Source organism: Camelina sativa, chromosome 13 (assembly GCF_030686135.1).
Source record: "Camelina sativa cultivar CO46 ecotype springtype chromosome 13, ASM3068613v1".
NCBI lineage: Eukaryota > Viridiplantae > Streptophyta > Magnoliopsida > Brassicales > Brassicaceae > Camelina > Camelina sativa.
This window is the reverse complement of record NC_141892.1, coordinates 177,639-202,767: the sequence shown is the minus strand read 5'-3', so window position 1 is coordinate 202,767 and position 25,129 is coordinate 177,639. Positions and strand designations below refer to the sequence as shown.

The 25,129-nt window shown below is 40.0% G+C and overlaps 7 protein-coding genes and 2 pseudogenes across 11 annotated transcripts; 3 read left to right on the top strand and 6 right to left on the bottom strand.

Annotated features, from left to right (window-relative positions):
- Nucleotides 1-121: 121 nt before the first annotated feature.
- Nucleotides 122-937, bottom strand: LOC104734141 (PRA1 family protein B5). Its single transcript, XM_010453658.3, has one exon. The coding sequence runs from the start codon at nucleotides 935-937 to the stop codon at nucleotides 275-277; it is 663 nt and encodes a 220-aa protein (XP_010451960.2). The 3' UTR covers nucleotides 122-274.
- A 631-nt stretch (nucleotides 938-1,568) lies between these two features.
- LOC104734137 (uncharacterized) lies at nucleotides 1,569-3,182 on the bottom strand. 2 transcript variants are annotated; one of them, XM_019234897.2, is made up of 4 exons: nucleotides 2,990-3,181; nucleotides 2,251-2,451; nucleotides 2,042-2,131; nucleotides 1,569-1,772 (listed from the first exon to the last, which is right to left on the bottom strand). In XM_019234897.2, exons 1-3 carry the CDS (start codon nucleotides 3,098-3,100, stop codon nucleotides 2,075-2,077), a joined length of 369 nt encoding a protein of 122 aa, XP_019090442.2. In that variant the 5' UTR covers nucleotides 3,101-3,181; the 3' UTR covers nucleotides 1,569-1,772; nucleotides 2,042-2,074. The 2 variants fall into 2 exon arrangements, with proteins under 2 accessions (XP_019090442.2, XP_010451952.2); XM_010453650.3 differs by lacking the exon at nucleotides 2,042-2,131 and having other exon boundaries at nucleotides 2,990-3,182.
- Nucleotides 3,183-3,348: 166 nt separating this feature from the next.
- LOC104734136 (uncharacterized) lies at nucleotides 3,349-8,511 on the bottom strand (annotated as a pseudogene). The gene is made up of 11 exons (XR_015578065.1): nucleotides 8,370-8,511; nucleotides 7,536-7,654; nucleotides 7,065-7,246; nucleotides 6,348-6,924; nucleotides 5,851-5,928; nucleotides 5,271-5,610; nucleotides 4,767-4,966; nucleotides 4,497-4,573; nucleotides 4,267-4,368; nucleotides 3,755-3,944; nucleotides 3,349-3,657 (listed from the first exon to the last, which is right to left on the bottom strand). The product of XR_015578065.1 is annotated as an uncharacterized LOC104734136 (transcript).
- A 1,348-nt stretch (nucleotides 8,512-9,859) lies between these two features.
- Nucleotides 9,860-11,935, top strand: LOC104734135 (aldose reductase-like). Of its 2 annotated transcripts, none has more exons than XM_010453648.3 (8): nucleotides 9,860-10,318; nucleotides 10,453-10,503; nucleotides 10,588-10,661; nucleotides 10,759-10,846; nucleotides 10,932-11,138; nucleotides 11,224-11,295; nucleotides 11,412-11,654; nucleotides 11,745-11,935. In XM_010453648.3, the coding sequence occupies exons 1-8, from the start codon at nucleotides 10,175-10,177 to the stop codon at nucleotides 11,832-11,834; spliced, it is 969 nt and encodes a 322-aa protein (XP_010451950.2). In that variant the 5' UTR covers nucleotides 9,860-10,174; the 3' UTR covers nucleotides 11,835-11,935. The 2 variants fall into 2 exon arrangements, with proteins under 2 accessions (XP_010451950.2, XP_010451949.2); XM_010453647.3 differs by having other exon boundaries at nucleotides 9,905-10,318; nucleotides 11,203-11,295.
- A 29-nt stretch (nucleotides 11,936-11,964) lies between these two features.
- LOC104737787 (cation/H(+) antiporter 26-like) lies at nucleotides 11,965-14,888 on the bottom strand (annotated as a pseudogene).
- Nucleotides 14,889-15,604: 716 nt separating this feature from the next.
- LOC104734134 (cation/H(+) antiporter 27) lies at nucleotides 15,605-18,669 on the top strand. 2 transcript variants are annotated; one of them, XM_087482384.1, is made up of 5 exons: nucleotides 15,605-15,954; nucleotides 16,047-16,559; nucleotides 16,675-17,172; nucleotides 17,298-18,155; nucleotides 18,283-18,669. In XM_087482384.1, the coding sequence occupies exons 1-5, from the start codon at nucleotides 15,736-15,738 to the stop codon at nucleotides 18,496-18,498; spliced, it is 2,304 nt and encodes a 767-aa protein (XP_087338510.1). In that variant the 5' UTR covers nucleotides 15,605-15,735; the 3' UTR covers nucleotides 18,499-18,669. The 2 variants fall into 2 exon arrangements, 1 of the variants encoding a protein (XP_087338510.1); XR_015578571.1 differs by having other exon boundaries at nucleotides 15,609-15,954; nucleotides 17,290-18,155.
- An 807-nt stretch (nucleotides 18,670-19,476) lies between these two features.
- Nucleotides 19,477-20,020, top strand: LOC104737786 (F-box protein SKIP23-like). Its single transcript, XM_010458046.2, has 2 exons — nucleotides 19,477-19,807; nucleotides 19,869-20,020. The coding sequence occupies exons 1-2, from the start codon at nucleotides 19,477-19,479 to the stop codon at nucleotides 20,018-20,020; spliced, it is 483 nt and encodes a 160-aa protein (XP_010456348.2).
- Nucleotides 20,021-20,245: 225 nt separating this feature from the next.
- On the bottom strand, nucleotides 20,246-22,953 carry LOC104734133 (putative protein phosphatase 2C 65). The gene is made up of 6 exons (XM_010453644.3): nucleotides 22,597-22,953; nucleotides 21,835-22,053; nucleotides 21,340-21,642; nucleotides 21,133-21,247; nucleotides 20,786-21,009; nucleotides 20,246-20,702 (listed from the first exon to the last, which is right to left on the bottom strand). Exons 2-6 carry the CDS (start codon nucleotides 22,036-22,038, stop codon nucleotides 20,403-20,405), a joined length of 1,146 nt encoding a protein of 381 aa, XP_010451946.1. The 5' UTR covers nucleotides 22,039-22,053; nucleotides 22,597-22,953; the 3' UTR covers nucleotides 20,246-20,402.
- Nucleotides 22,954-23,141: 188 nt separating this feature from the next.
- On the bottom strand, nucleotides 23,142-24,896 carry LOC104734132 (uncharacterized). Its single transcript, XM_010453642.3, has one exon. It carries the CDS (start codon nucleotides 24,894-24,896, stop codon nucleotides 23,349-23,351), a length of 1,548 nt encoding a protein of 515 aa, XP_010451944.2. The 3' UTR covers nucleotides 23,142-23,348.
- Between the last annotated feature and the right edge of the window lie 233 nt (nucleotides 24,897-25,129).

Genomic DNA, 25,129 nt, shown 5'->3' with positions numbered 1-25,129 from the left:
AAAAATGAAACAAAAAGATCTGAGAGAGGCGGGAAAGTTGAAAATTATATGGGCCGAAAATAATAATACATGTATCAGTCGCGTCGTTTTAACTTTGGGCTTTTATTTTAACAAGATGGGATTTTGAAAAGACTAAATCCCTTTTCAACTTTGGGCTTTATTTTAACTTTTGGCACAGCAGAATTTACATTAACAACAATCTCCACCGTCAAGTAAATTTCTAAACAACATAAAAAAAAAAAAACCCCAGTTTCTGAGAACGGTAGGTAGATTATTATACGGGGGAAGGGGCTGAGGAGGCGGCGGAGGAGGTCGTGGGGACACCGATGAACGAAAGGAATCCCGCGGCGGCAGGATCTTGCTCGTCGAGGAAGAGATCATCGGGAGCTCTAAAGGCCCCGTGGACACAGACTGTTGCTATTCCGATCATGAGAGCTGATATCAGTACAGATCCAACGCTGGTGAAGAAGATCACGGCGATCGTTGAGAGGATCAGGGCGCCGAGAGTTTCGTATTCGGAGAAAGATCGTCCGAAGAGGATAAGAGGACGATCCGCTGGACGGAAGAGGTAGAGGAAGAGCCAAGAAGCGGCGAGGCATACGAGGAGGACTAGAGAGAACGGGTGGGCGAGAAGAGAGAATCCTAGGATCAGAGCGACGATGCAGACGTAATTCACCCTGAAATAAGACGAGTTCTTCCGGAATCGTGTCGCGGCATCGGCGAGAGATTCAGGCTTGGTAAAGGCGGATCGATCGAGGAGCTCTGACCACGGACGGCTACGAGACAGACTACCACGAACCGTTTCGGTTACGCCGTTGACGAAGGCACGGACGGCTGGAGGCTGCGACTCAACCACAGCGGTTACGATCGGTGGCTGAGTGGTGGTGGCCGTTGCGGTGGTGGAAACCGGGAGCACATGGGGATCTGTGGACACCATTCAATTTTCGAGATGAAAAGATCCAAGATCAGGAATTGGACGATCGATTTGAAGATTGGTGTAGTTACAGATCGAGACCTTTTTTTCCACCTATACAACGCCTACGCCTAATGTTGTGTATTTATAGGTTTACGGTTACGCGTTTTTCAACTTCGATTTTCTATTGCTTTACCTGATAGAATAGAATAGATAGATGATCCATTTTTTAATTAAAGTGTGACCATTTGCTGTATTTGAAGTTTACACAATATTCTAATGTAATTCTTCTTAATTTTGACCATTAATGTTCAAGTGATACGAAGTTTCCTTCGTACATGTTAAACAATGTTACTACTCCGTCATAGTAGAACTGTAGAAGAGACGTGACAATGTTTATGCCTTTTTTTTTTTAAAAAAAACATGTCAGAACCCTTGAAATCCAATTCACTCATCGGAAAAAAGGAAGGGTTGCCGTTTAACACTGTGTTACAACTTACAACACTCAAGTCTTATATTTGAGCTACGAAGTTCAGACCTTAATTGACATATGATTCGACCATCTTTTTATAACTTTTTCAAAATCTAAACATATAACGAGGTAGAAAAGACAAACTTATTAACTTTTTTTTAACCATAGTACTAAGTTGCAGCATCATAAAACAGAACTGTTATTTCTTAACGCAACTCCACCAAACGTTAGATATGTTTATAGCGAGAAATAATTCAAAAGTTACTTGATCGATGAGAGTAGATCATAGAAACGATGGAATACGTTCATACATTGCAAGACAGTCACACTTATCTCACACCTGCCACCGAATTAGAGAGTGCCCCCGTTCCAACCAAAGAAGGATCCCTGCAAGAAGAACCAGAAGAGAAAAGAAATGCGTGATTTGATATATCAGGTAGGTTATAAGGCATAAACACTCTAGATGATGATCTACCATACCCGTTAGAGAACAGATTTAGGTAAGTAGAACCTCGTATATAACTCAAAAACAAACAATAGTGTGGGTGTAAAGATTGGTTTAGAATTGTGGAAACTGTTTCTGCAATTGATCTAATTGTTTATATTGCCTAGTTTATGAGTAAAAAAGTTATAGGTCTGCCTTATGATGAACTTACACACAAAAGATGTATTTGTTCCCTATTCATGACCTAGTAGTGCTGGTGTAAAGCGTGTAAACACTGTGCATATTCTTGACTTTGATGGGCCTAGAGAGACAACGAACAATGAAAATGAGACATGGACGCCGGAACTCATCACATGACATTTGATTATGTTAATGTTACTCCATCAAACAAAACAAGTTTTCAGGGAAAGAATAGCTTGCCTTGGTGTCATAAAACTTGAGGAAGAATCGAGACTTGGGCACTGATAGCTTGGTCTCGAGAATGGCGGAAACAGCAGCGCTTAGCTTCTTGTTCACATCAGCATTAAGGCCACCAATAGAGACTAATTCACCATAAGCTGCAGGATCCTCGGTCCCACCAAATGCCATAGGCACTGAGCCTTTCAACACAATCATCACATACTGCAAATTACAACAACAAAATAAGAAGTGCAGTCAGATAACGATCTAGAAAAAGAACATGTCAGGAACAAAAAGATTTAAGCATCACTAACATAAACCAAGCAATCTTCGACTTGTTGTTTCTCTTTTTTGAAAACACAACTTGAGCAATCAAGGGGTCAGTAATGGCCTAGAGAAATTGTGGTAAAAAAAATACAAAGACGAACCCCCACATCCAATTTTGCGATCGATAAGGCCGATTAACAGCAACAACAAGCCCTCTTACATCTTTTTAAGCCTAGCTTGATGGTATACAAATAGAACACCACGACTGTACGTACAACCAAGTCAAGAAAACGTGAACGGCTCATAAAATAGAAGGAAACAACAGATCATAAACTTAAAATTACTTAGGGTTTCATTATGTGAAGAATGAGATCAATACGCACACAAGGATAATCTCAGGAGAAAATAAAGGATGAAAACAAAATTCGAACAACGATGGAGCAGAACGAAACGATTTAAAAAGTTAAAATCGAGAGAGAAAAAGAGAGATTACATTCTCAGGCTTGCCGATGATTTTGGCGACGGTGGAGGAAGCTTCCGAGAGAATCGAAGATGTATCGACGCCGTCGAGGTTAACGTTCGTTGAGAGGTTGAGGCACGGCATCTTCTTCTTCTTCTCTATCACTCGATGCCAATTTCTTCTTTTTAGTGAAGCGGATAAAGAAGTGTAAGACCACTCTGGAATTTCCCATTTTATCCTTGAGGTTGAAACCCTTTTTGTAATTATTCGCTTTAGGCCCAAGTCCATCGTTGCTTCCTCGTATCGTATTCGTACGTGAGATTGTTTTAAACGCTTCTTTTTTGTTTTCGTGATACGTTGCGGTTGTTGTACTCTTTCTTATACGACTACAGTTTAGAAATTGGCTGCCAATTGAACGAACCCGAACGAACCAAATTGGTTACCAAGGCAAGATGTTTTTTTCTATAGAAGCAAATCTATTTTTCCAGATTGCTTCTACTTCACTAAATAAACTCTTTCCCAACACTACGGCATACGAATGGCTCTCCGACTCTCATGAGTTCATCATGACTTACACAGCCACCAAAGAAAATAGCTTCAAAGTTTTTCATTTACAAAGCCACTGCCGATAGATAGCAACGCCTACCGATCGAGGAACAAGGCACGTTTTTCCATCCTTCACCTTCCTTGAAACACTCAACCTGTAAACACACACATGATCCAGGTTAAACGGTATGTCTGATTATGCTAACTGTTGTTTTACCTTCGTTTAAAGTTCAGAACTAATCGTACTCGTACAGTGTCTAATATGTCTTCTCCTTCCCCTTTGTATCCTCCGATGACATATATGGAGTCTTTAACCACTGCGACTGCTGAATATCCTCTTAACTCCTTCATCGGTTCTCCAGTGATCCATGTCCCTGTCCTTGGATCATAGATCTCAACACTCGATACCATAGTCTCACCATCATACCCACCAATCGCATATCTGCAAAAGTGCAGATGAAGAAGACAACCTTAAACATCTTAACCAATATTTCTTTGTTAATTTGTCAACGTAAACACCACATAAAAATAAAAAACAAAATTCACGCGTAAACAGAAACATACAAATGATATCATTCTAGTAAGTTAGTGAGTAAATGTTGCAGGGTGCTTTGTTATTTGATAAATTTTTCTCTCATTCAAAAATTATATAACCATTCATATTCAGTAAAGCCTATATATTGTTGAAAAGATCATCACACATTCCACTTCCCCCGTGTGGTTGTTACTATCAAAGAAGAAAAGAATGGTGAGAAGAAGCTTACAGTTTTTCGTTCAGAACAACAAGAGAATGGCAGCCTCTTCTTGACTTCATCGATGCAATATTCATCCACGAGTGCTCTCTAGGATCAAACCTTTCAGCTGTGCTGTTTAAGTACGAGAGAGAGAGAGAGAGAGAGAGTTCCAATAATCTCTTTCTTGTTAGCTTCACATTTCAGTGTCAAGATTGAGAAAGAACTCAAAAAAGCATAAACGAAGTATTTAATGTTCTTACTTCAGGTACTCAGTGCCATCAAAACCACCGACAGCATAAATTGAACCGTTATGCTCCACAGATGCCACTGCAAATCTCTGAGATCACAGAACAATGATAACCCAGAGAATAGAGATGAAGAAAATTCAAGGTATCATCTTGCTAAGGGTTATACCCAGTAGATGAGTGAAACCATAAACTACATTACATTTCTAAGGTTATCCTTGAGACTTCTTACTTGAAAAGTACAAGTCAGCGAAATAGAGAGTATTTTTCACTATGAACATCTACCTCCTTTGCCATTGACCTTGTTATGATCCATCTCCCTATATCTGGGTCAAGCATCTCAACATCTGAAAAACTTTGCGTCCCATTCCCGCCTCCGATTGCAAATATTTTTCCATCCAAAGTGGCTCCACCTAAACTTCCTTTTCGCTCATTTAAGGAGGGGCACAAGCTCCACTGGCCATCAGTCTGGTTATATGATTCAACTTCAACCAAAAAAAAAAAAAGAAAGAGTCAAAACATATATCAAAGGTCAGGTTTAAATATTGGTTAGATAGAAATAGAAGCGAAAATACACACAGCTGAAGTGAAGTGCATGAAATCGATACACCTCACTTCACCGTAATTTGCTGGAAGCCACAGTAGTATGCTTTGGCTAACCAATTTCCGTTTTGGATGTTTGTTAAGAAAATCTGAAAGGTTTATAGGTGAGCCTTATACAGGCTCTAATGCACTAAATAATTAACAAGTCTTGAGAGAAAAAAAAGATAAAGAAAAGAGAGGGCATACCTGTGTTGGTCCAGCCAAGGCCACCATCATCACCTCCAAAGACGTAGATTTTATCATCCAATTTTGCCACTGAAGCATTTGAACGGATACAACTCGTTGAACTATGAGTCTTTACAACATTCCTGGATGGAAAGTATGAAACCACTGATGACAACCATGTTTCAGAGTCTTTATCAAATCCGCCCAACAGAAGAATTGCCTCGGTTGGATCTAAGTTTGAATCATCAGGTGAATGGATCTCCCTTCCACTATCACCAGCTTTGGTGATTAAAGAACCTGATATAGACTCCAGCATGTTGCACCGCTCTCTCAATCTATGAATTTCCTTGTGTGCTTCGTCCTAAAATACCAAAAATCGAAAAGTCATGTCATGGTTTCTTCACCACGAAATTTTGAGCTTATGGGTTCCAAAAACAAGAGGTATCGAAATGAACATCTAACTGAAAATGACAGAGAATTTATTTCTACTGAAACGGATACTTTTCACACGTCAAAGCCTGATTATAGTGCACAGACTATGATCGCTCAGTGGGAAATCATTGATGTCACAAAATGCAAATAACAGTAAACAAAATCTTACCAGCTTCTCTTCCAAGTAACACATCTTGGTTGAATTTTCCAGCCCGTATGCCCTGAGTTCCTTCACCTCATGCATCAACTGCAAAATGCAATATGATCCCATTAAATTTTATACGCCTTAGATACATGATAAGTCTCAGTCAACTATATATCATCAATAAGAAGTAGTTTTTGGAACAGATGCTATCTTGGAGCAGTTTCTTCTTAAAAATTCTTTCGATATGATAGCTAATACAGACAGTTCTACACAGTTAATAATTGACAGCTCAGATGGTTATAAGTAGAAAGCAGGAACAGACGTGACAGTTGCCTAAAACTTGTATATTTTTGCTGAGAGAATTGGGGGTTCTCCTGAATTAATATTTATGTTTCCCGTTATCCGTTGAGAATAAATATAGGAGAAGTGTTGCTCTTAACAGATTTACACATAGACTTGTATAGGAGGTAACATTTCAGGTATTATAACTGGAGACCTAGTGTGAATAAGTACCAACGTACCTGGCTTATTGTATGGGGAAGAAGAGATGAGACAAGAGAACTGCCATCACTTTTCCCTTCTGAATATGTTTCCACTTCAAATGTATCTCTGTCTTCCAAGTTCTTGCAGGGGGGGAATGTTGGCTCGTTCAACTGTTTTCATTAGACTAGTCTCTCCATGATCAAAGGCGAGATCTTTCGGTTTCTCAAGAACATATTCCTTATCAATTTGTTTGGGGTCGTGTACGTCTGGATGATTCTCAGAGAAACCAGGATGAGAAGCCGCAGCTGAGGAGTCAGATCCCATGACAGAACTGAGTGGCACTTCCAAGCTATCCACTGGTTTATTCTCAGAAGGCTTAGTCTCATCACTGTTCTCCTTCTTTTCAATCAAGTGAAAGATCTGTCTTGTGTTTGATGTATTCATGGGTGGTTTAGGTTTCACAGCAAAAGAAGTTAGCAGACATATCAGCTTACTAGCCTGAAAATGATCGAGCTCGAACCAAAAATGGTGAGGACTGTAGTAATTATCTGCAATTGCAGGTTTAAATTTTTCCTCGGAAAGTGGTTCACACTGTAACCTCATACTGATTTGAACCTGCGAAACCATTAAAGACCATTATTCATATACTGGTTATGGAAAAGGTGGGCAGGGGATATGCCTACTGAAAACAATACGTGATCCAATATATCATAGAAAAACATAGTCATGAAACTGATGAAATCTCCCTCTGGTACCTGTGCAGGATACGAAGTTCTGTCAGAACCATCAGAGGTCCAGCCATAAGGGTCAATATTCAGCTGGCCAGAACCAGCAGCCTCAAAAATGCCATGAAGTGTACGATCAGAATAGCTGAAAAGAAACAACGGTAAACCTATATCAATCTTCTGCACGTATGAAATGTGATTGTAGGGTAAACCTGTCAAAACCATCAGCGGATTCAGGAAGCATGTACATAAAAGTAGAAACAGCACGGCTAACAAGCTAACAACATCCAGCAACGTGAAAAATTGAATCACCAGAGACATAAAATGAAAAGCTGTACAGTAAAGCCGAATCATAGATACAAACATTGCCGGAAATAAAACGATAAAGGGCATCAGCATACAACAGTGAAGAAGCAGAGAGTTACAGTAGACAGCAAACAAACAGCTATATTGAGTTGAGCAGAAGCATGGGAGATGAAGAAGCTTAAGAAGAAGACTCACCAAACAGCTGTTTCGACATACATTCTTTGATGGTATTCTTAGTGCAGCCAAATACAACACCACCTAGTTGACTTTTCGTCAGGTTTCTGAATGAAACTTTCCCCCTCCGTTGAGCCATGCTGGGTAAAAGATTAGATTGTCAATAATTCACAGAGTAAAACAAATCGAGTCCTTACAATTAACTGAAACGGGTCTATTGAGCCAACATTGTAAAGTAAGCAAGTAATCAAGAGAGACAAAGTCACAACAAAAACACAAGAGAAGGAGGAAAAACTGCAAACACATGGTGTGCAAGTGTATAAATAGAATGAAACAGGCAGCCTAAGGAGCAATTGATGTGAAATTACAAAATCACATAAGAAGTTTCCATGATGGTACACAAGACAAACAATGTATACAACTAGATTCAGCTATAGCGAAGAAGCCACCACGGAACTTAAACACACACACACACACAAAACCCCAATCAGCTGGGAATTCTAAAACAAAAGCGCAGAGTTTTTTTGTCAAATCCAGTAAAACAAACAATCCAACACAAAGAAATTGACAACATTGCTCGAGAAATCAACAACAAGCAAAGAAGCATGCGATGAGATAGATACTAGGCAAGAGGTGCGTGAGTGAAAAATCCGACGTGCCGGACTAAAAAAACACCCGCTTCGACACATCGTTACCGGAAAAGAGTAGACACAACCAGGTTGCCGGATTTATCTATATATATAAAAAAACCTAGGGGGAAAAAAAGCCATAGACAAGTAGTGGAAACCTAAATGCAGGAGAATCCGAAAGCAAAACTGGGAATATATTGAGCTTAATCAACAAAGAATATCGAACCTGGTGAGTCAGAGAGGTGATGAGAGAAGCCCGAAGAACAGAGAGGTGATGAGTTATGGGAAATGGAAAGACGGTGACAAGCCCAGAGCCACGGAACTCTCTGACCACCTTTTTTTTACCTAAGCGACACCAAATTTTTGATGAGCTTTGTAACTCCAAATTTTTAAATATACCTTTTTTTTCTCTTCTTTTCTTCTTCAAAATGTTTTTTTTTTATATATAAAAAAGATACTAAATAAAGTTTTCAGTTTTCGGCAATATATTTTGAATTTTTTTAGTCAAGTCCTTTCCAATTTTTTTCCTTGTGCAAACGAAAAAAACAAATAAAAATAGTAAAATACTAATAACTTCTCTTTTGCCTATAATTTTCCTCCATAAACTCGGAGTGAAAACAAAAAAATTAGTCATATAAAAAAAAAACACGTAAAAATATAATATATTATCTTTAAAGGTTCATGTGTTGTCAAATCATGGCATGCAAATTATGTATCATAGGCCATGATGATGATCAGCAAACTGATGAGGAATATTGTTTATTTTTTTGTCTTGATAAATTTTCTTAATCACAGAATAAGTGGGGGTCAATATAATTTAATACTAGCTAACAAACAAATGTTAATATATACTATATAAGATGGAAAAAATGTGAACCGTGAAAGCTATTCTAATTCTATCAAACAAATCAAAAAGGAGATGCATCTTCCTCTTTTTCTCATACTTTTACCATTTTTAACTTCGAGTTGATATAATTTGACCCAAAAAAAAAAAAAACTTCGAGTTGAAATAGATTCCAGACGTGGACATGCATAAGCTATATAATTAAACAAAAGTATATAACTAATCTATATCAATGCGACAATCAAAAAGGTGACAATAAAGTGTATATCTCTTTGTACTTGGTGCCTGGTGGTGCATTTGTTTAATAAAAAAACATTTGTACGTGCGGTCGCAAACACGTTAAGAGAATGTTTTCTCACCGGTTGTCATTGCACACTGAGGAAATGAATCGGTCTGTATTACAAATTTTGATTAATAAAAACCTAATTGGTCATTTTCTTTAATCCAGAAAAGCAGCTTTTTCTTTTTCGGTCTCTTACAAAATCAGTCTATAATTCCATAAGTTTTTTTTTTTTTTTTTTTTTGTTGGAACCCATACATTGTTCTTACTTCTTTTTTTTGGTCAACGGAATTGTTATGGAACTCCATTTGCCTAAGCTGTAGCCTGTAGCGGGGGTTTAGGTTAGGTTTCACTATCAAACCACCACCACCAGTCCACCAGTCAAAGACTTTGCAACTCTTATAAAAATAAAAATATAATTTATTTATTACGCTGATTATTCTCAATTAACCAAAAAATAATTTTGCTACAAACTGATTTTTTTTTCAAACCTAAAATTCCTAGTAATTAACTTCATTAATGGAGTAATAAAACGTTTTTTAAATAAAAATAATACGAATTTATATAAACATATTTAACGATTTAGAATTTTAAAACAATAATACTAATAAACATCAGGACTCATGATCAGTAAAATAAATATGATTAAATTGATTTTCATAAATAAAATATGAAGCTAAAAGTGCGGTGAGGGAGGATGGGGTTGGCACACAGACTCAGACACGCGGCTCCGAGATGGATTGTCTTCCGCCTACAGCCGCCGCGTGTATATCCTTCTCATACTCCGGAGTATCCGGAATCTGCCACGTCGCGTTGTATATTCGGGCTTTAAACAGTCTATTAGAGGCGAAGCTCTCGCTGGAGAGACAAAAATAAATAAAAAAAAACAAGGAGGAGGAGAATAGCAATGGCTCATGCCACGTTTACGGCGGAAGGGCAGAATATGGAGTCGTTTCGGCTCTTGAGCGGCCACAAAATCCCAGCCGTTGGACTCGGCACATGGCGATCTGGGTCTCAGGCCACCCACGCAGTTGTCACTGCACTCGTCGAGGTAAGTCATTTGATCAGAATCAGTGATTTATTGTACTACTTGCGGTTATTTATGTACAAAATAATATCAGTTTTGTTATTTAGCACAGCTTGACTTGTTATCGACCAGTAAATACTCTTGCATGAATGCTGCAGGGTGGTTATAGGCACATAGATACAGCTTGGGAGTATGGTGATCAGAAAGAGGTTTACATCTCTCACTTCTTTGTTTTGTCTGTAATTGAATGTTTTTAATTTTAAATGTAAACAAGTTTTACTCTTTTAATTAAGGTCGGCCAAGGAATAAAGAGGGCGATGCACGCTGGCCTTGAAAGGAGGGACCTCTTTGTGACGTCCAAGCTTTGGTAGTATATCACTTTTAAAGAAGAAATAGATTAATTTTACCGTCGCCTTTGATAATTTTTTTCATGAGATCATTGGTATGTGTGTGTGTGAATTAAGGTGCACGGAGCTATCTCCTGAGAGAGTGCGTCCTGCTCTGCAAAATACCCTTAAAGAGCTTCAGTTAGAGTATCTTGATCTCTACCTGGTATGTTATTTACTCTTGAGTATGTTGTAGTCTTTATTAATTTTTACTGTTCTTTCTCTCTTTACCGTTCAATTAATTTGTGCAGATTCACTGGCCTTTTCGGCTAAGAGAAGGAGCTAGTAGGCCACCAAAGGCAGGGGACGTTCTTGACTTTGACATGGAAGGTGTTTGGAGAGAAATGGAGAAGCTGGCCAAGGACAATCTTGTCAGGAATATCGGAGTCTGTAACTTTACTGTCACTAAGCTCAATAAGCTTCTAGGATTTGCTGAGTTGATCCCTTCCGTTTGCCAGGTATATATATATATATGTTTTTAATGTCACATGTGTGATTTCATCTAACATCTTATGTTTTGAGTCTGTCATCTTGGGGACTCAGATGGAAATGCATCCTGGTTGGAGAAATGATACAATGCTCGAACTCTGCAAGAAGAATCACATCCATGTTACAGTGAGTAATAATATGCTTCTTGGTGCATATATATGGACAAATATTTACTGCTTAAAGTGAAGGGACTATGAATATATCTGATGTGATCTTTATATCCATGATTGAAACCTTTGAAGGCTTATTCGCCACTGGGATCTCAAGAAGGTGGGAGAGATCTGATACACGATCAGACAGTTGATAGAATAGCGAAGAAGCTGAATAAGACGCCGGGACAGGTTCTAGTGAAATGGGGTATACAGAGAGGAACAAGCGTCATTCCCAAGTCTCTGAATCCAGACAGGATCAAAGAGAACATTAAAGTGTTTGATTGGGTTATCCCTGAACAGGACTTCCAAGCTCTCAACAGCATCCCTGACCAGGTGAAACAGAGCACTTGTTTGTCTTATCTGCTTATCCACTCTGTTTTGATCCTCTGTTCACACTTTGGTCTTCTTTGGCCTCCGATGCAGAAACGAGTGATGGACGGCGAGGATCTTTTCGTGAACAAGACGGAAGGTCCGTACCGTACCGTAGCAGATCTATGGGACCATGAAGACTAACCGAATACGAGGATCAAATAAAGTTATGTAAGGCGTTTGTTGTAAAATATGTCATGTTTTAGTTCCTGAAAAGAATAAATGACCTAGTAGTGTCCCACAAACAATTCCTAAAAAAACTGTTATAACAACATTATGCCATGAATCTCTCTTCAACGACGGAGGAGACTTGTTGTTGTACGGCTAAAACTGATGCAGTGAGCTTGAGATCTCTTGAAACGAGCAAATCTCCGATCTCTCCAAGCTCTTCATTCTCGCTCCACACCGATAATCCTTTAAGTACTTGGAAGCTTTCTTCGTGTTTGATCCCAACCATTATTAGATCGTAGTTGTTTCCTTCTTCCCTCAGTAGGTTCACTATATCACTCGCTTCCTCTATCCTTACCTAAGAAGACCAAAACCCGAAGGGTCAAACTAAACCGGATTTTGACAACCTGAGAAAACAAGTCATGAACAAGACTTTTAATACTATTTATTACCTCTCGTAAATTGTATTGATTCATGGTGTCTTGACTGAATTTTTGGATCGCTATGGAGTCGAGTCTTCTCTCTATGACGTCGTTTAGTTGCGAGACGTTTTCTCCGTCCACAAGCTTAAGAAACGTTTAGATTTACGCACGGATGGTTTGTCATCCTAACCGCAAACGCCAGCGCCTCACGGTCGTCCGCCCCACCAAGGAATATCGAACACACGTTGATTCTCATTGACCCATTCTTCGTCGTCGTTCCCATGTTCTTGAAATCTTGAAGCCGTCCTTGGTCCACTAGGACCGCAACTGAGCAAGGCGAGACATTTAGGACGTTGCGGCAGAGCCTTCTATCTGCTGCAGTCCCGTTGTCAATTCCGACAATGATGAGATAACTTTCTTTGTCAAATGCCAAGGCGCAGACATCATCATGCATCGTCTTACTCGGCGCAACTGCAGTGAAACACTCGACGGAAAAGTTTTCTTGCAAAACGTGTCCCCTTTCGAATTTCTCGAAGGCTTTCCAGATCTGATCTCTGCGGCTGGAGGACATTGATGAGGGGTCATTGTGACCGGAATGGTGTTCAATGAGGAGAGGGACGTTGTGGTGCTCAAGCTCTTCGAGATTGACGGCAACGATGGAAGCCCCCGATGGACAAGAAGAGAGCTCCAAGATGGTGAGAAGGGAAGGTACAGTTTTGCGGTGATAGAAGCAAGTGAGGATCTTGAGAGGATTGTTTGGCTCGTAGTGCTGAACGGTTTGTCGCCTGAAAGTGATGTGTTTCCGCTGCACCCACCCGTAGAGATTTTTTACTATGGCCGTGAAAATGGTCGAGTGAACCATCGCACATACCACCATTATCCCAAATGCTTCTTGGCTTATATTCTGCATCCCTTAAAACAATATATAGTTAAACCGTACGTTATTGTGCATATATCCATATAAATGTTTGTCTAGCGGTTACTAGATACATAAAGAATGATCTCTCTATATATATGTACTAAATTAGTCGTACCTCGTAGTTCAACAACTGTTTGAAGATTTGGACATCGTAGATCCCTTGTATGCAGACAATGAATCCGACTATCACGGCGTATGATATAGGAACCTTGAAGTAAAGCGATGGGAGGACGATGGAAGCAAACTTTGCAGCAATTATGGTAAAGAAAAGCAACTCCAAAGTTATGACGTCGCCTTGTTCGAACAAAAAGAAATCGACTTTATGACCAATCCCGATGACGTAACACGGCATAAGAACCGCCCAACAGAAACAACCGATCTTGTCCGTGAGACCGGTACCGAGAGGAGGCGTCTTAGGAGTCACAAGACCGAGAGCCACGGATCCGACTATGTAAGGAAACCCTACGGTTTCGGACAGGAAAGTGGTGGTGCACAACATGACGCAGATGATGCATAGACGCGACGCCTTTAGTTTCTTTCCTTCAGGTGTTCTCTTCACTATCCATTTGAATATTGGTCGGCACACAACTACTATACCAACAATCAGTAGTACCTAATCATTTGCAAATAAATGTTTTTAATAAAGTGTATATGTGTTTACCTCTACAGTGCTAAATATAATGACGAAGATGCAATAAAGCAAGGAAGTCAATTGTTTTTCTGGTTTTGAATGCTAAATTTATTGTGTTTATCATAATCGGAAGAGATCTTATTCTTATACCATTTTTTGTCAAATATATTTTGAAGATTGCGAACACAAACGGAAGAAGAAACAACTCACATACCTTTGTGAAGGTATGGAGATAATTAGTCTTGGAGTATTTGTGTTGCAAGAAACTGTCAAAGGTAACTTTAAGGAGGAAAAAACCCCAGCCAAAGCAGTTAGTCACCATTATGGAGGAGAGGGCTAACCTTCCAGGCTCCGAGTTTAGCATCTTGAGATTCGACAAAACCGAATACGCCACTTGAAAATACACTGCCGACTGGTTTGTCAGTATATCATGGAGCTGTCCTGGCTTAGTTTTCGCCACGCTTCCACGGATGTTGCTAGTGATTATGGTGCATGCCAAGGAGCCAACGACGTAAGGAAACAGAAAAAGAGAGAACCCATTGATGATTGCGACCTTGCCTCCTCGCTTTATTACTCCCACCTCCACTTGAGCTGTGCTTATGTATGAGATGAACATGAAGGATATTGCCTCTAATGATTCTATAATGAAGAAGCTTCTTGTGTTGAAAAGTTTTGTCACTAAATTTATGTTTTGTCCCAAAACCGAGGGGCCTAAGAATATCCCAGCCTGTTTCATACATTATAAACATTTTATAAACATTAATATACTATTCTATATAAATGTTCTTATAACCAAACAGAAAAATCACGTAGGATAATGGTGTGAAAGAATGAAGTGATTAGAATACCATAATTTGAGTGACAAAGTCGACATTTGCGAGAGGACGGAGAAGAGCTTGGAAGAAGGAAGAGAGGGAAGAGACGAGAGATATAAGAAGAAGAAGAAGAGGAGTCGAATGCTTCAATGGGTCATCTCCCATAAATATTCCGCCAGAGGTTGATCCCAACCATGCCTCACATACAAATTCATGTGTTCCATTTACAACACTATTGCTCATCTCTCTTTTCTACAAATCTTTTTTTATTGTTAAAAGCTAGTACTGTTTTCACCTAACGTTACGTTTTTTTCTTTATATCGAGTTTTTTTTCTTCAATTGTTTCTTTTTTAAGGGTTTAAACCGTTTTTGTTGTTTCTCAAGGAATTTGTGCTGACTTTTATAACCGTAAGAGAAAAATGTCAATTCTCATTTCCGCGTGTTTTTTTTTTAAGGGTATAATAAATTGTTGTGTGTTTTAGGCTTTTGAAGATGAAAAATAATTTTGCCGAAGGCGAAGACTTTGAAAGTAAAAAAGCAAACTAAAATCAAAGTTGTTTTTTAACCCTTTAAAAGTCTCCTCGACTTACGTTCAGAAACAAACTTTCAGTTTTAGTGTCATATACTTAATTTCTTCTAAATTATATCCCCCATTTAATGTAGACCATATAAATTATCATCATTTGGATTAAACCTTTATTTGACCATTAATTCCAATATGGTTTACATATACAGAGAGGGCCGGACCTTAATTATTGTCAGCAAATATATATTATGGATTTACTAGGTTCATTTTTGTAACATGTTTGTGTGTGGCAATCAATCTCAAGCTATCATGATCATACTCAAGATTTTTGTACCACACAAACACAGATATAGAAACCTTAAAAGTAGGATGACCTCTAAAGAGAAATGATAGAACAAGAGAATATATAAAAGGAACCCCTAAATATAGCCTCAAATAAGGAAAAAATAATTATTATTATTATTAGATTTCTTTTTCTTAATTCTTCAACTCATACAATAATAGTCTCTCTCCCTCTATGGGTTGACTCGTTTAATTAACTAGGGAATTACATAGAAGGAGAAAATGGAAAATATCACCAAAACATTCCAGTATGGAGGAGTGGATTGGATTTGCGAGCCATGGCTTGGTGCAGGCTCCATGGGAATTGGCCGGGGAGAGAACCCGATCAAGTTTTCTCTTCCTCTTCTTCTCCTTCAGATATCTGTCTTTACCTTAATTTCAGTCTTTTTTCAGTTTCTTCTCAGGCCTTTCGGAAAATTCGTATTCCTCACTCAAATCCTGGTATATATATGGAGTATTAATTAATTAATCTCAAAAACATGCAGCCATGTAAATTAAATTAAAACGTTTTGTTCTTTCTTTTTTGCTTGCAGGCTGGGATCTGCTTAGGACCGTCGGTTATAGGACGTAACAAACAGTACATGTCGACATTTTTCTACAAGAGAAGCGTGTTCATAATTGAATCCTTCGAGGCCTTATGTTTTCTCTTCGTTTGCTACATCACAACATGTCAAGTAGACACTAGGATGATAAAGAGAGTAGGCAAGTTAGCATTCATAAACGGCATCTTACTTTTCCTCATACCTTTCGTGTGTGGCCAATTCGCGGCCATCTTCATCTCCAAGAGGCTCGGAGGCGTGCCAGATGGGGTCCCTCCCGCGGAGTTCCACCACGTGGCGATCGTCGAATCCACAATGTTTTTTCAGGTGGCTTACGGAGTCTTGTCGAGCCTGAAGATGTTGAACACTGAGCCAGGGAGGTTAGCACTTGCCTCCATGATGGTGCATGACTGCCTCTCATGGTGTTTTTTCATGCTTAACATCGCCATTAAACTTAACGTTGACTTAGAAGACAAAAACCGAGCTCTCCTCTTGTCCCTCTCACAGGTTAACTAAAAATATATATCATATGATCCTAGCAAAATTTATGTATATTTCTTAATTAATTAATTAAATTTGTACAAAAGTAATTAGTAAAACGAAAAATCTTGATAAAACGCAGATGGTCATGATAGTGGCAATAATATATGTGTTTCGACCAATAATGAGGTGGATGAAGGGGAGAACACCAGAAGGACACTCTCTCAAGACCTCGTACCTCTGCGTTATATGCGTCTTGCTCTTCGTCACCTGTCTCTGGGCAGAATTTGTGGGTCTGCCTTACTTCTTTGGTGCGGTGGTCTTAGGCCTAGCCACCCCAAAACGTCCGCCTCTAGGCACCGGACTGTCAGACAAAATCGGCTGTTTTGTTTGGTTTTTCCTGATGCCTTGCTACATCATTGGGATCGGCTACAATATCAATCTCTCACAGGTTTCCTGGAGAGATGTTATCCGGTATGAGATACTTTTTGGTGTGGTCCGGTTTGCCAAAATGATAGCCATTGCCTTGCCTTCCCTTTACTACAATGTGCCTCTTTGGCACGCCATTCTTGTTGGCTTTATCGTCAATATCCAAGGACTTTACGACGTTCAGATCTACAAACAGAACCTCAATTACACGGTAACTAAAAATATAGTAACTTTTAATTTACCCCCACATGTATGAAGTATGCATGATATGTATGTATTTTAATTAGCTGGAAGGTCAACAAAAAATAACTTTTTACTTTTGGTCAAGGGGTGCAGAAAATATCAAGCAAATCTTTTGGAGCAATGGTAATGTCAGCAACGGTATCCTCAACAGTTATCATAGTGATAGTGAAGAAACTGTACCAAACCATGAGCAAACGCAACCCTTACAAGAGACGTACGGTGCAACACTGCCGAGTGGAGGCTCCGCTGAGGATCCTCACTTGTTTCCGGAACCGTGAGGCGGTCCGCCCGGTGCTGGACATTGTCGAACTCTCTCGTCCAGCCATCGGAGCTCCTCTCTCCGTCTTCGCAGTGAATCTAGAAGAGCTTAATAACCATAGTCTTCCTCTCCTTATTCATCACACGCAGGAGATAAGTCCCTTCATCGTGCCTAGCCGAAGAGACCAGATCGTTAAGGCCTTCCACAACTTCGAGAATACTAATATGGAGACCGTGTTGATAGAGTGCTTCACTGCAGTGGCGCCGCGAAAGACCATGCACGAGGACGTATGTGCCATCGCCTTTGACCAGGAAACAGATCTTGTGATATTTACTCTTGATGCCGGGATCGAGTCGTGGGAGAGGCTCCTTTGTCGGAATCTGTTGCAAAACTGTCCATGCTCCGTTGCGCTTTTCATAGACCGAGGAAGGCTCCCAGACTTCAGGTTCGTTCCACTGAAAAAGCTTAGCATCAACATATGTGCTATCTTTTTAGGTGGACCAGATGACCGCGAAATGCTTGCGTATGCTACACGCTTGGCCAGCCATCCCAGCGTCGAGCTCCATGTATTCCGGCTCGTGGACCAGAACGGCGTCTCTCCGCTCAGAGACATGGTCGAGAGAAAGCATGACATGAGAGTCATCAACGTCTTCCGCAAAGAGAATTCCGAAAAAAACATCGTCTTCAGAGAGGTAAAGAAACCCTTGTCTCTATTTGGTTTAGAAAAATTCTTGTTTTTAGACATACGAAAGCAGAGGTTTTTCTCATGATCGTAATTATTAATAATGTGTTCCTGATCTGTTTCTGACAATTCTAAAGATAAGAATAGAGGAAGCGGTGGATCTACTGGGGTTGCTAAGGAAGGAAGGAGACGACTTTGATCTGATGATGGTCGGGATAAGACACGAAGAGAATCTATTGATGTTGGAAGGGTTGTCAGAATGGAGCGATATGAAGGAGTTAGGAGAGGTTGGAGATTTGTTGGTCTCCAAAGATCTCGAGCTCTCTGTTTCGGTTCTCGCGGTCCAGCAATGAGGGCGATTACGGTTTATCTAGTTTCAAATTTTATGGATTTGTACAAATTAAAGCCTTTTTGTAGAATGTAAAAATGTCTTTTTTTATGCACGAAAGTTCCTTTAAAAAAGTACGTACTACCTTTCAAGAACAAGAAGAGTCTACTCTTCTTTACTCCTTTCTTTCAAATCATTCCACCATCTTTGGACGTGTTAAAAGCCAAAAAAGCCAAAAAAAAAATAAATCTAAATTCCTAATTATAAAGGGCCTAAAACTTAGGGCCAGTCAGGGTCCGCTAAAATAAACTTAAGCCCTGAACCTGATTAAATAGACAAAAAGATTTTTGGACTCTTAAAGGGCTTTTATAAAAACAATTCAGGTTAAAATAGGGCCCAGCCTTGTTACAATTTTTTTTTTTTTTTTTGGTTCCCTCCTCGTTCTTCAAATCCCTACTAACGCTGCTCTTCCGAGCCTCTTCTTCTTCTTCTTCTTCAATCCTTGTTCGAAAAAGCTTTTGAAATAGGATTAGTTGATTAAGCGTTTGGAGAAAAATTCACACCTTAGTACGCCGTGCTTCTTCAGCAGATCCCCAACGTACTGCTGGCCATCACCTCCGGCGAACCATGGGGAAAAGAAGGAGATGTCATGAAAGTACTGTAGCTCGGGAAGCAAGCGTGGAGAGTGAAGAAGAGTTGAGAAGCCGAATGGAGAGATTGCTGGCGAGAGCTGAGGCGTTGGAAAACACTGTAGCTCGGCAAAATAAGAAGATCCACAACAACATATCCGATATGTTGGAAGATATCAAGTTACTCTTATTAGTTCATGTCGCCGACAAGGAAAGGAGCGTGGTGGATTGGACTTTAAGGCTTCCCAAGGATCTGTGAGGAGCGTGATGATGTGGAGTCTTCTAAGTTTGTGTTGCTTACGATTCTCCGTTCTGGCAAGTTACTTGTGTTTACTTCTTGGGATCAATCATGGAATGTGATCAATGACGACGACATGCCTTCTTCTTGTCATTTTTGCCATGTGATACTGTTCAATGGCTGCTTCTTTGCCGTCGAGCAAAATGGGAGGACTTTCGCTGTACATCTCTCTTCTCTGAGATTGACACTGGCAGCAAATCCTCCTGTGTTTGGCGACGGTGACAACATTGAATCCTCTGGTGATATGTTGTTGGTTGATTTGATAAGCAGGGAACTTGAATCAGATGACTTTTGGAACTTCGAGAATTCTCATGTCCAGAATCACGCCTTTGCCACTGTAAATACTTATATAACCCTCCAGATTATAAGTCTTCAGATTTGTGCAAAGAGACCAGAGTTGGGTGCAGGTTAAGGATCTTGGGGATCAAATGTTGTTCCTTGCTGATGGTTCCACATTTTCCGCTTCAGCTTCTGATACTTTACCTCTTTATGGACCAAGTGTCTTCTTCCACGGTTTCATTTTTAATGGGACAGACCTTGGCACTATTGGATATAAGGATGTGGCAGTGTGTGATTTTAGGTCTCAGGAAATGAAGCTGGTGCACGAACACCCTCTTTAGTCAAGTCAATACTTCATTTTGGTTTCCTGTGAGTTACATCATCAATGTTTTGAGTTTAGGAACACCAATATTCTATAACTCTAGAGTAGACCATGTTATTTTCTTTGCAATTTATTTCCTCTACTTTACGATTTAGAAAAAACTATAAGCAAAAAATTCTAATTTGTTTTCGTCAACTTCAGCAAAATTTCACCAACACACCCGGTGGGACTCGAACCCATATCGTTTGATTAGAAGTCAAACGCCTTATCCATTAGGACTCGAATCCAATTTTTTTTTAACGCACAAACAAAGTTGATGTTGAGCAGCATCGACTCACTCAACAGGTTCAGATTTTACTAAACAATTAGAAAGAACAACAATAACAAATACAATGGTCCTACTATGAAACCCTCTGAGATAGACCCATCTGTGACCATGGTGCGACTCCATAACACTCGTTATTGCTCTTACTTGATCTCCAGGAAATAGTCGACATTGCTCGGCTCACGTTTCCTTCTCTTGGGTAAGGCCGGTGCTTTAGGTAAAGCACCACCACTGCACAGTCATCAGCTTTAGAGGCTGGAAACTTTGTTCTCCAAGTCCGAGCAGCTCGCTGAACCAACGTCTCAGCTGCCGTTGACCGGTCCTTACAAGAACCTACAATTTTCACCACTTCTTCGTTTGACAAAACATCCCAAATCTGTTCCATCGAATACAAACATAAACCTTTTAGCATGGAATACATTTGTTACAAGACTGAAAGCTATACTAGAAGATGTTTACCCCATCGGTAGCTAGAACCACAAACTCGTCTTCTCTACCAACTTTTCTGCAAAAGACCTCAGGAATGCAAACAAGTCCATAGTCTTTGAGGCAGAAATCACCAAAAGCCCTTGACATTGCTAGCCCCGGGCAATCATCATCAGGCATCCACACTCTATAAACATCGGGTTCCTCCTCCATAGCAAACACCCTTCCCTTGCATGACACTATTCTCTCTGCTTCGCCTGTTAAAAGAAATAATAATGAAACTTCTTCAGGAAAACCAAGTACTTCTAAAGAGGCATCAAGTCTAAAGTTGTTGACCCAAAAAAAAGTCTAAAGTCAAAGGAAAAGGAGAAAATACTAACGTTGGACACATGGTTTCAGATCAACCGTGAGCTGGACGGCTTTGAAACTGTTCTTGCTTCGGGTGCCAAGAACAGCTCGTGAATCTCCCAAATTGGCGATCATCAAACAGTCACCCTGCAAATGTTTGACAAAAACATCTTTCAATCCCTTTTTGACCTACTGTCTTGAAGAACTAATAATAAAGCTTAAGAGACTGCTGATTTTACCTGCTTAAAGACGGTGACAGCAGTTGTACCACTGCAAAAACTATCATATGGGGAGTCAAGACCAAGTTCGCTGTCTACTTGCTTGAAAAATGTCACTAGAATTTCCTCGAACTCACGGAAGAGTTCCTCCTGACTCTGTGAACTATTGTTCTCAATGTTTTCCCCACCAGATTTGGAAGATCTAATTTTCGAATGGACCCTCGAAGGTAAATTTTCACATACTTGACGAGAAATCTTGTGACCCATGGGACCGTGACCGTCAAATACACCGCAAAAGATCATATCTTCCTCCCCACCAAATTTCTGCAGGAAAGTTCAAGATGCAAAATATGATTTGGTCATTGTCTTTAGAGAGGCAGCATCAAAATGTAAAATCCCATGTAATAGCAGAAAATTAAGAAAACAAAGCAGTAATGGCCACATATGCTAGCGCCTGAAACCAAACCAAGAGAACAAGAAACAAAGGAAATGACCCAACAGGAAACAAACTGTTACCTCCCAGACTGTCATGGCGTCTTGATTTATCCCTTTCTTTCCTTGTTTGATTGCCATGGAAACATGTTTGGATGATCCACGCGACCTTATAATGGCTCCATCATTTGTATCCCTAACCTCAGCCTCCCCATCTCCATATTGATTATTATCATCCGTGCCATTCTCCACAATTATCCCTGTGCCCTTGCTACAACAGACCCCCATTTAGACTGCAAGAGACTGGTACGCAACAAGAAACAAGGTAAATCAAACAGGAAATTGCTGGAAACACAAACGTGAGGTTAGGTCCTTTGGAAGAAGTAATTGAAGGGAGGGGAGCAGGGCAGAAATGAAACAACCAGATAGTTGCAGAAAAATAAACTTTCCATGGGATCGCCTTGTGAGGCCTTATCGAGGAAAGGAGTCAAAGGAGGAGGAGAGAATGATAAAGAAAGGAAACTATAACAGACAAGCATGAATAAAAGCTCATGAGAAGAATGATTGCTAGATCAAACAACACATTACAATAATACAAAATGGCATTTGTCTCCTGTTGAAGCTTAAATTGAAAATTATAATGGATAGGTCAAAGGGTTTTTTTTCAAGATGAACAAAAAAAACTGTATAGAGAGAGAGAGAAAGAGAGAGGAAGAGAGAAGAAGAGAGAGAAAGATCAGGGATGGAGAAAGATATGTTTATTATTTTCTCTGTCCAAAAATAGATGAAAATCTAGATGAGTATCATCCATAATTGGATACTAAAGACTACCAATAAAAAAATTACCTGGCTTAAGAGATTTTCCTCCTTTAACTCTTTGTTACAATCCACAGCAAAAAAAAAAACTTCTCCTTCACCAAATCATAGCCTCGCTTTTGGTAACCAACACTAACGAACAGGAAAAAGGACCAAAACTAAAATAAACAATTGGCTGTTCCTTGTTAACTTCTCATTTCTCATATCAAGTATATAAAAAGAATTGATCGCCCTTAACAAAGTTTAAAATCTTATAAGCAAGATAACTTCTCAAAACCACTACTACAGTATTTTCTTAAATATACCATAGTCTTCAAAGTTCAAAAAGAGCAAGTCTAGCACAAAATCCATCTGAGAAAACGGTATTAATGGAGAGAAAATGGCAAGACGAACATACCTGGTTCAAGGCATTTGCATTGCTCCATCTATAGGCTTGGACTCAGTACAAGATCACTTTGATACATTCTTCCTCCATATATATAGACAAGGAAAGCCGAAATACTTACAAAACTAGAGCATATATACATTGGATGCAGAGAACACCAGAAGCAAGAAAATTGAAGAAGAGTTGACAGTAAAAGAAACTCAAATTTCCATTTCAAGCTAAACTTCTTAGAGTAAAGGGAATTTCCAGCACAGAAAGAGTGTATTTTGTTTAATAGAAACCTACAATATCCGCTTTATATTTCTAGAAGAAGAAAGTAAAGTACATTTTTATAGATTGGTGAAACGATATTCACCCGAGCATAAAAAGAAAGAGATTATGCAGCGTCCTAAAAGCATTACCACCATTGATGGACAAGCACCCCTCTTTGTCTGAGCGAAGTAAAGAGCTCTAGGCATTGGTTATAGGTCTTGTTGTACTTTTGGCTCCTTTGACCCGGACAGCATCGCTGCCACCTGTTGTAATGGCATTCAAGGAAGAGCTCATCGATTAGACAAATAGCTCCAGTCTTGATTAACCTCGGGATGAGGTCGAATTCGGTTCCTTCAACATCCATCTTCATCACAACAAAGTCCCTGTCTCTGACATTGTTCTTCAACCAGTCAGCAAAATCAAACCCTTGAATCAAGTTGACCTCACCAGCTAAGTCACCGCCTGAGCTGGAGGAAGACTTTCTAACCGGCTGGATTCTGCCCATTCCCCTGCCCTTGGCTTTAGCTTCCACTTCCTTTCCGGGATCGTGATTGATCTCAAACGACAATGTCTCGTTCTTCACCCATGCTGCATACGGCAACAGGTTCACCTTTTTCTTAATCTTATACTCTTGGTGAAAGGCCTTGTCAGCCTCAATGGCGAAAACATCGAAAGTCTTGTTCTGCTTAGGGTACTCTTTCTTGAACCAGCTCCCGATACTGGAACCATAACTTCGAGCACCAACATCAACGTAGACGTATCTGCTCTTGAAACGTATATCTACCATGGAAGGCACGTATTTAATATTCTTGATGTTCTTCTTAAGGGTAATCCAAGGCTTAAGAGGCTCCTCTTGAATGAGTGGCTCAGCATCCCGAATCAAATCTCTTTTGTAACCAGGAATCCAGCACTTACCACCGGAGTCAGCAGTCCGGTGAGGATGACCATCAATAACATCAGAGTGTTTCTGAATAACAAACTCTCTGATATGAGGCATTGAAGAATCAAAACCATCAATATCACGCATCTTGACCAATCTGCAAGAATTGAACAAATCAAGGAATGAATTGAAACTGTACGTATCCGTAGCTCCAACATGAACCACCGCAAACCCTTGGGGTTTCAGCGTCCGAGTAATCTCATCTGCGAATTCCAACTGCTTCAACGACTTTCCGAGTCGGCCACCGCCGGAGAAGACGAAATCGAAGGCGTTATCCTCGAAGGGAATAGCGTGGCCCTCGCCTCTCACCACCAACGGCCTGAAAGCTTTCTTAGAGATGCCGACGGAGTTCTTGACCCCAATCTCTCTGAGGGAGTGAACCTCCTGGCCAAACGCGGTTTCAACACAAAGCGTCTTGGAATCCGGGGAGAGGTAACCGTCGGCGATCAGATCCTGGAAGATGGAGGAGTAGAAGCGGACGGAGCTGATCCAATCCCTGGTGGTGTGAAGATCATCATCGCCAGGGGAGGCAGATCTGACGGCGTCGATAGCAGAAGCGCCGGAGGAAGCACCGGGGATGACAAAGTTGAGGTTGTCGGGGAGAGAGAAGAAGCAGAAATCGCCGCGATTGCATGATTCGCCGGTGATGGTGACAACATAAGCAAAGCGAACAACGATGATAAGAACACCGAAGAGGAGCACACGAACCATTATATTCCGGAGGAAGCTTGGCTTCCCCATGGAATTCTCCATCGTAGTAGCTAAATAAATAAATAAAAACTACTTCACAAAATAAAATTCACACACACACACACAGAGAGAGACACAGAGAAGAAGAAGAAGAAGAAGAAGAAGAAGAGAATTAAAGAACGAAAGAATAGCTCTCGGTTTGTTTTTGATTTGTTTTGTTAGTTTGGAGGAAAAGAGAAAAAATAAAATTAAAATGAAGCCCTAAATCCGAGGAGGAGGACTAACGAGAAGAGAAA

Coding starts and splice junctions, on each gene's coding strand:
- LOC104734141 (XM_010453658.3), bottom strand. CDS start 937: ATGGTGTCCACAGATCCCCATGTGCTCCCGGTTTCCACCACCGCAACG.
- LOC104734137 (XM_019234897.2), bottom strand. CDS start 3,100: ATGCCGTGCCTCAACCTCTCAACGAACGTTAACCTCGACGGCGTCGAT. Junction 2,452..2,989: donor TCATCGGCAAGCCTGAGAAT/GTAATCTCTCTT, acceptor TGTAATTTGCAG/TATGTGATGATTGTGTTGAA. Junction 2,132..2,250: donor TCAAGTTTTATGACACCAAG/GCAAGCTATTCT, acceptor TTGTCTCTCTAG/GCCCATCAAAGTCAAGAATA.
- LOC104734135 (XM_010453647.3), top strand. CDS start 10,175: ATGGCTCATGCCACGTTTACGGCGGAAGGGCAGAATATGGAGTCGTTT. Junction 10,662..10,758: donor TTTGTGACGTCCAAGCTTTG/GTAGTATATCAC, acceptor GTGTGAATTAAG/GTGCACGGAGCTATCTCCTG. Junction 11,655..11,744: donor TCAACAGCATCCCTGACCAG/GTGAAACAGAGC, acceptor CCTCCGATGCAG/AAACGAGTGATGGACGGCGA.
- LOC104734134 (XM_087482384.1), top strand. CDS start 15,736: ATGGAAAATATCACCAAAACATTCCAGTATGGAGGAGTGGATTGGATT. Junction 16,560..16,674: donor TCCTCTTGTCCCTCTCACAG/GTTAACTAAAAA, acceptor GATAAAACGCAG/ATGGTCATGATAGTGGCAAT. Junction 18,156..18,282: donor AAAACATCGTCTTCAGAGAG/GTAAAGAAACCC, acceptor ACAATTCTAAAG/ATAAGAATAGAGGAAGCGGT.
- LOC104737786 (XM_010458046.2), top strand. CDS start 19,477: ATGCCTTCTTCTTGTCATTTTTGCCATGTGATACTGTTCAATGGCTGC. Junction 19,808..19,868: donor GAGACCAGAGTTGGGTGCAG/GTTAAGGATCTT, acceptor TTTCCGCTTCAG/CTTCTGATACTTTACCTCTT.
- LOC104734133 (XM_010453644.3), bottom strand. CDS start 22,038: ATGGGGGTCTGTTGTAGCAAGGGCACAGGGATAATTGTGGAGAATGGC. Junction 21,248..21,339: donor CTGTCACCGTCTTTAAGCAG/GTAAAATCAGCA, acceptor AAACATTTGCAG/GGTGACTGTTTGATGATCGC. Junction 20,703..20,785: donor TGGTTCTAGCTACCGATGGG/GTAAACATCTTC, acceptor TCGATGGAACAG/ATTTGGGATGTTTTGTCAAA.
- LOC104734132 (XM_010453642.3), bottom strand. CDS start 24,896: ATGGAGAATTCCATGGGGAAGCCAAGCTTCCTCCGGAATATAATGGTT.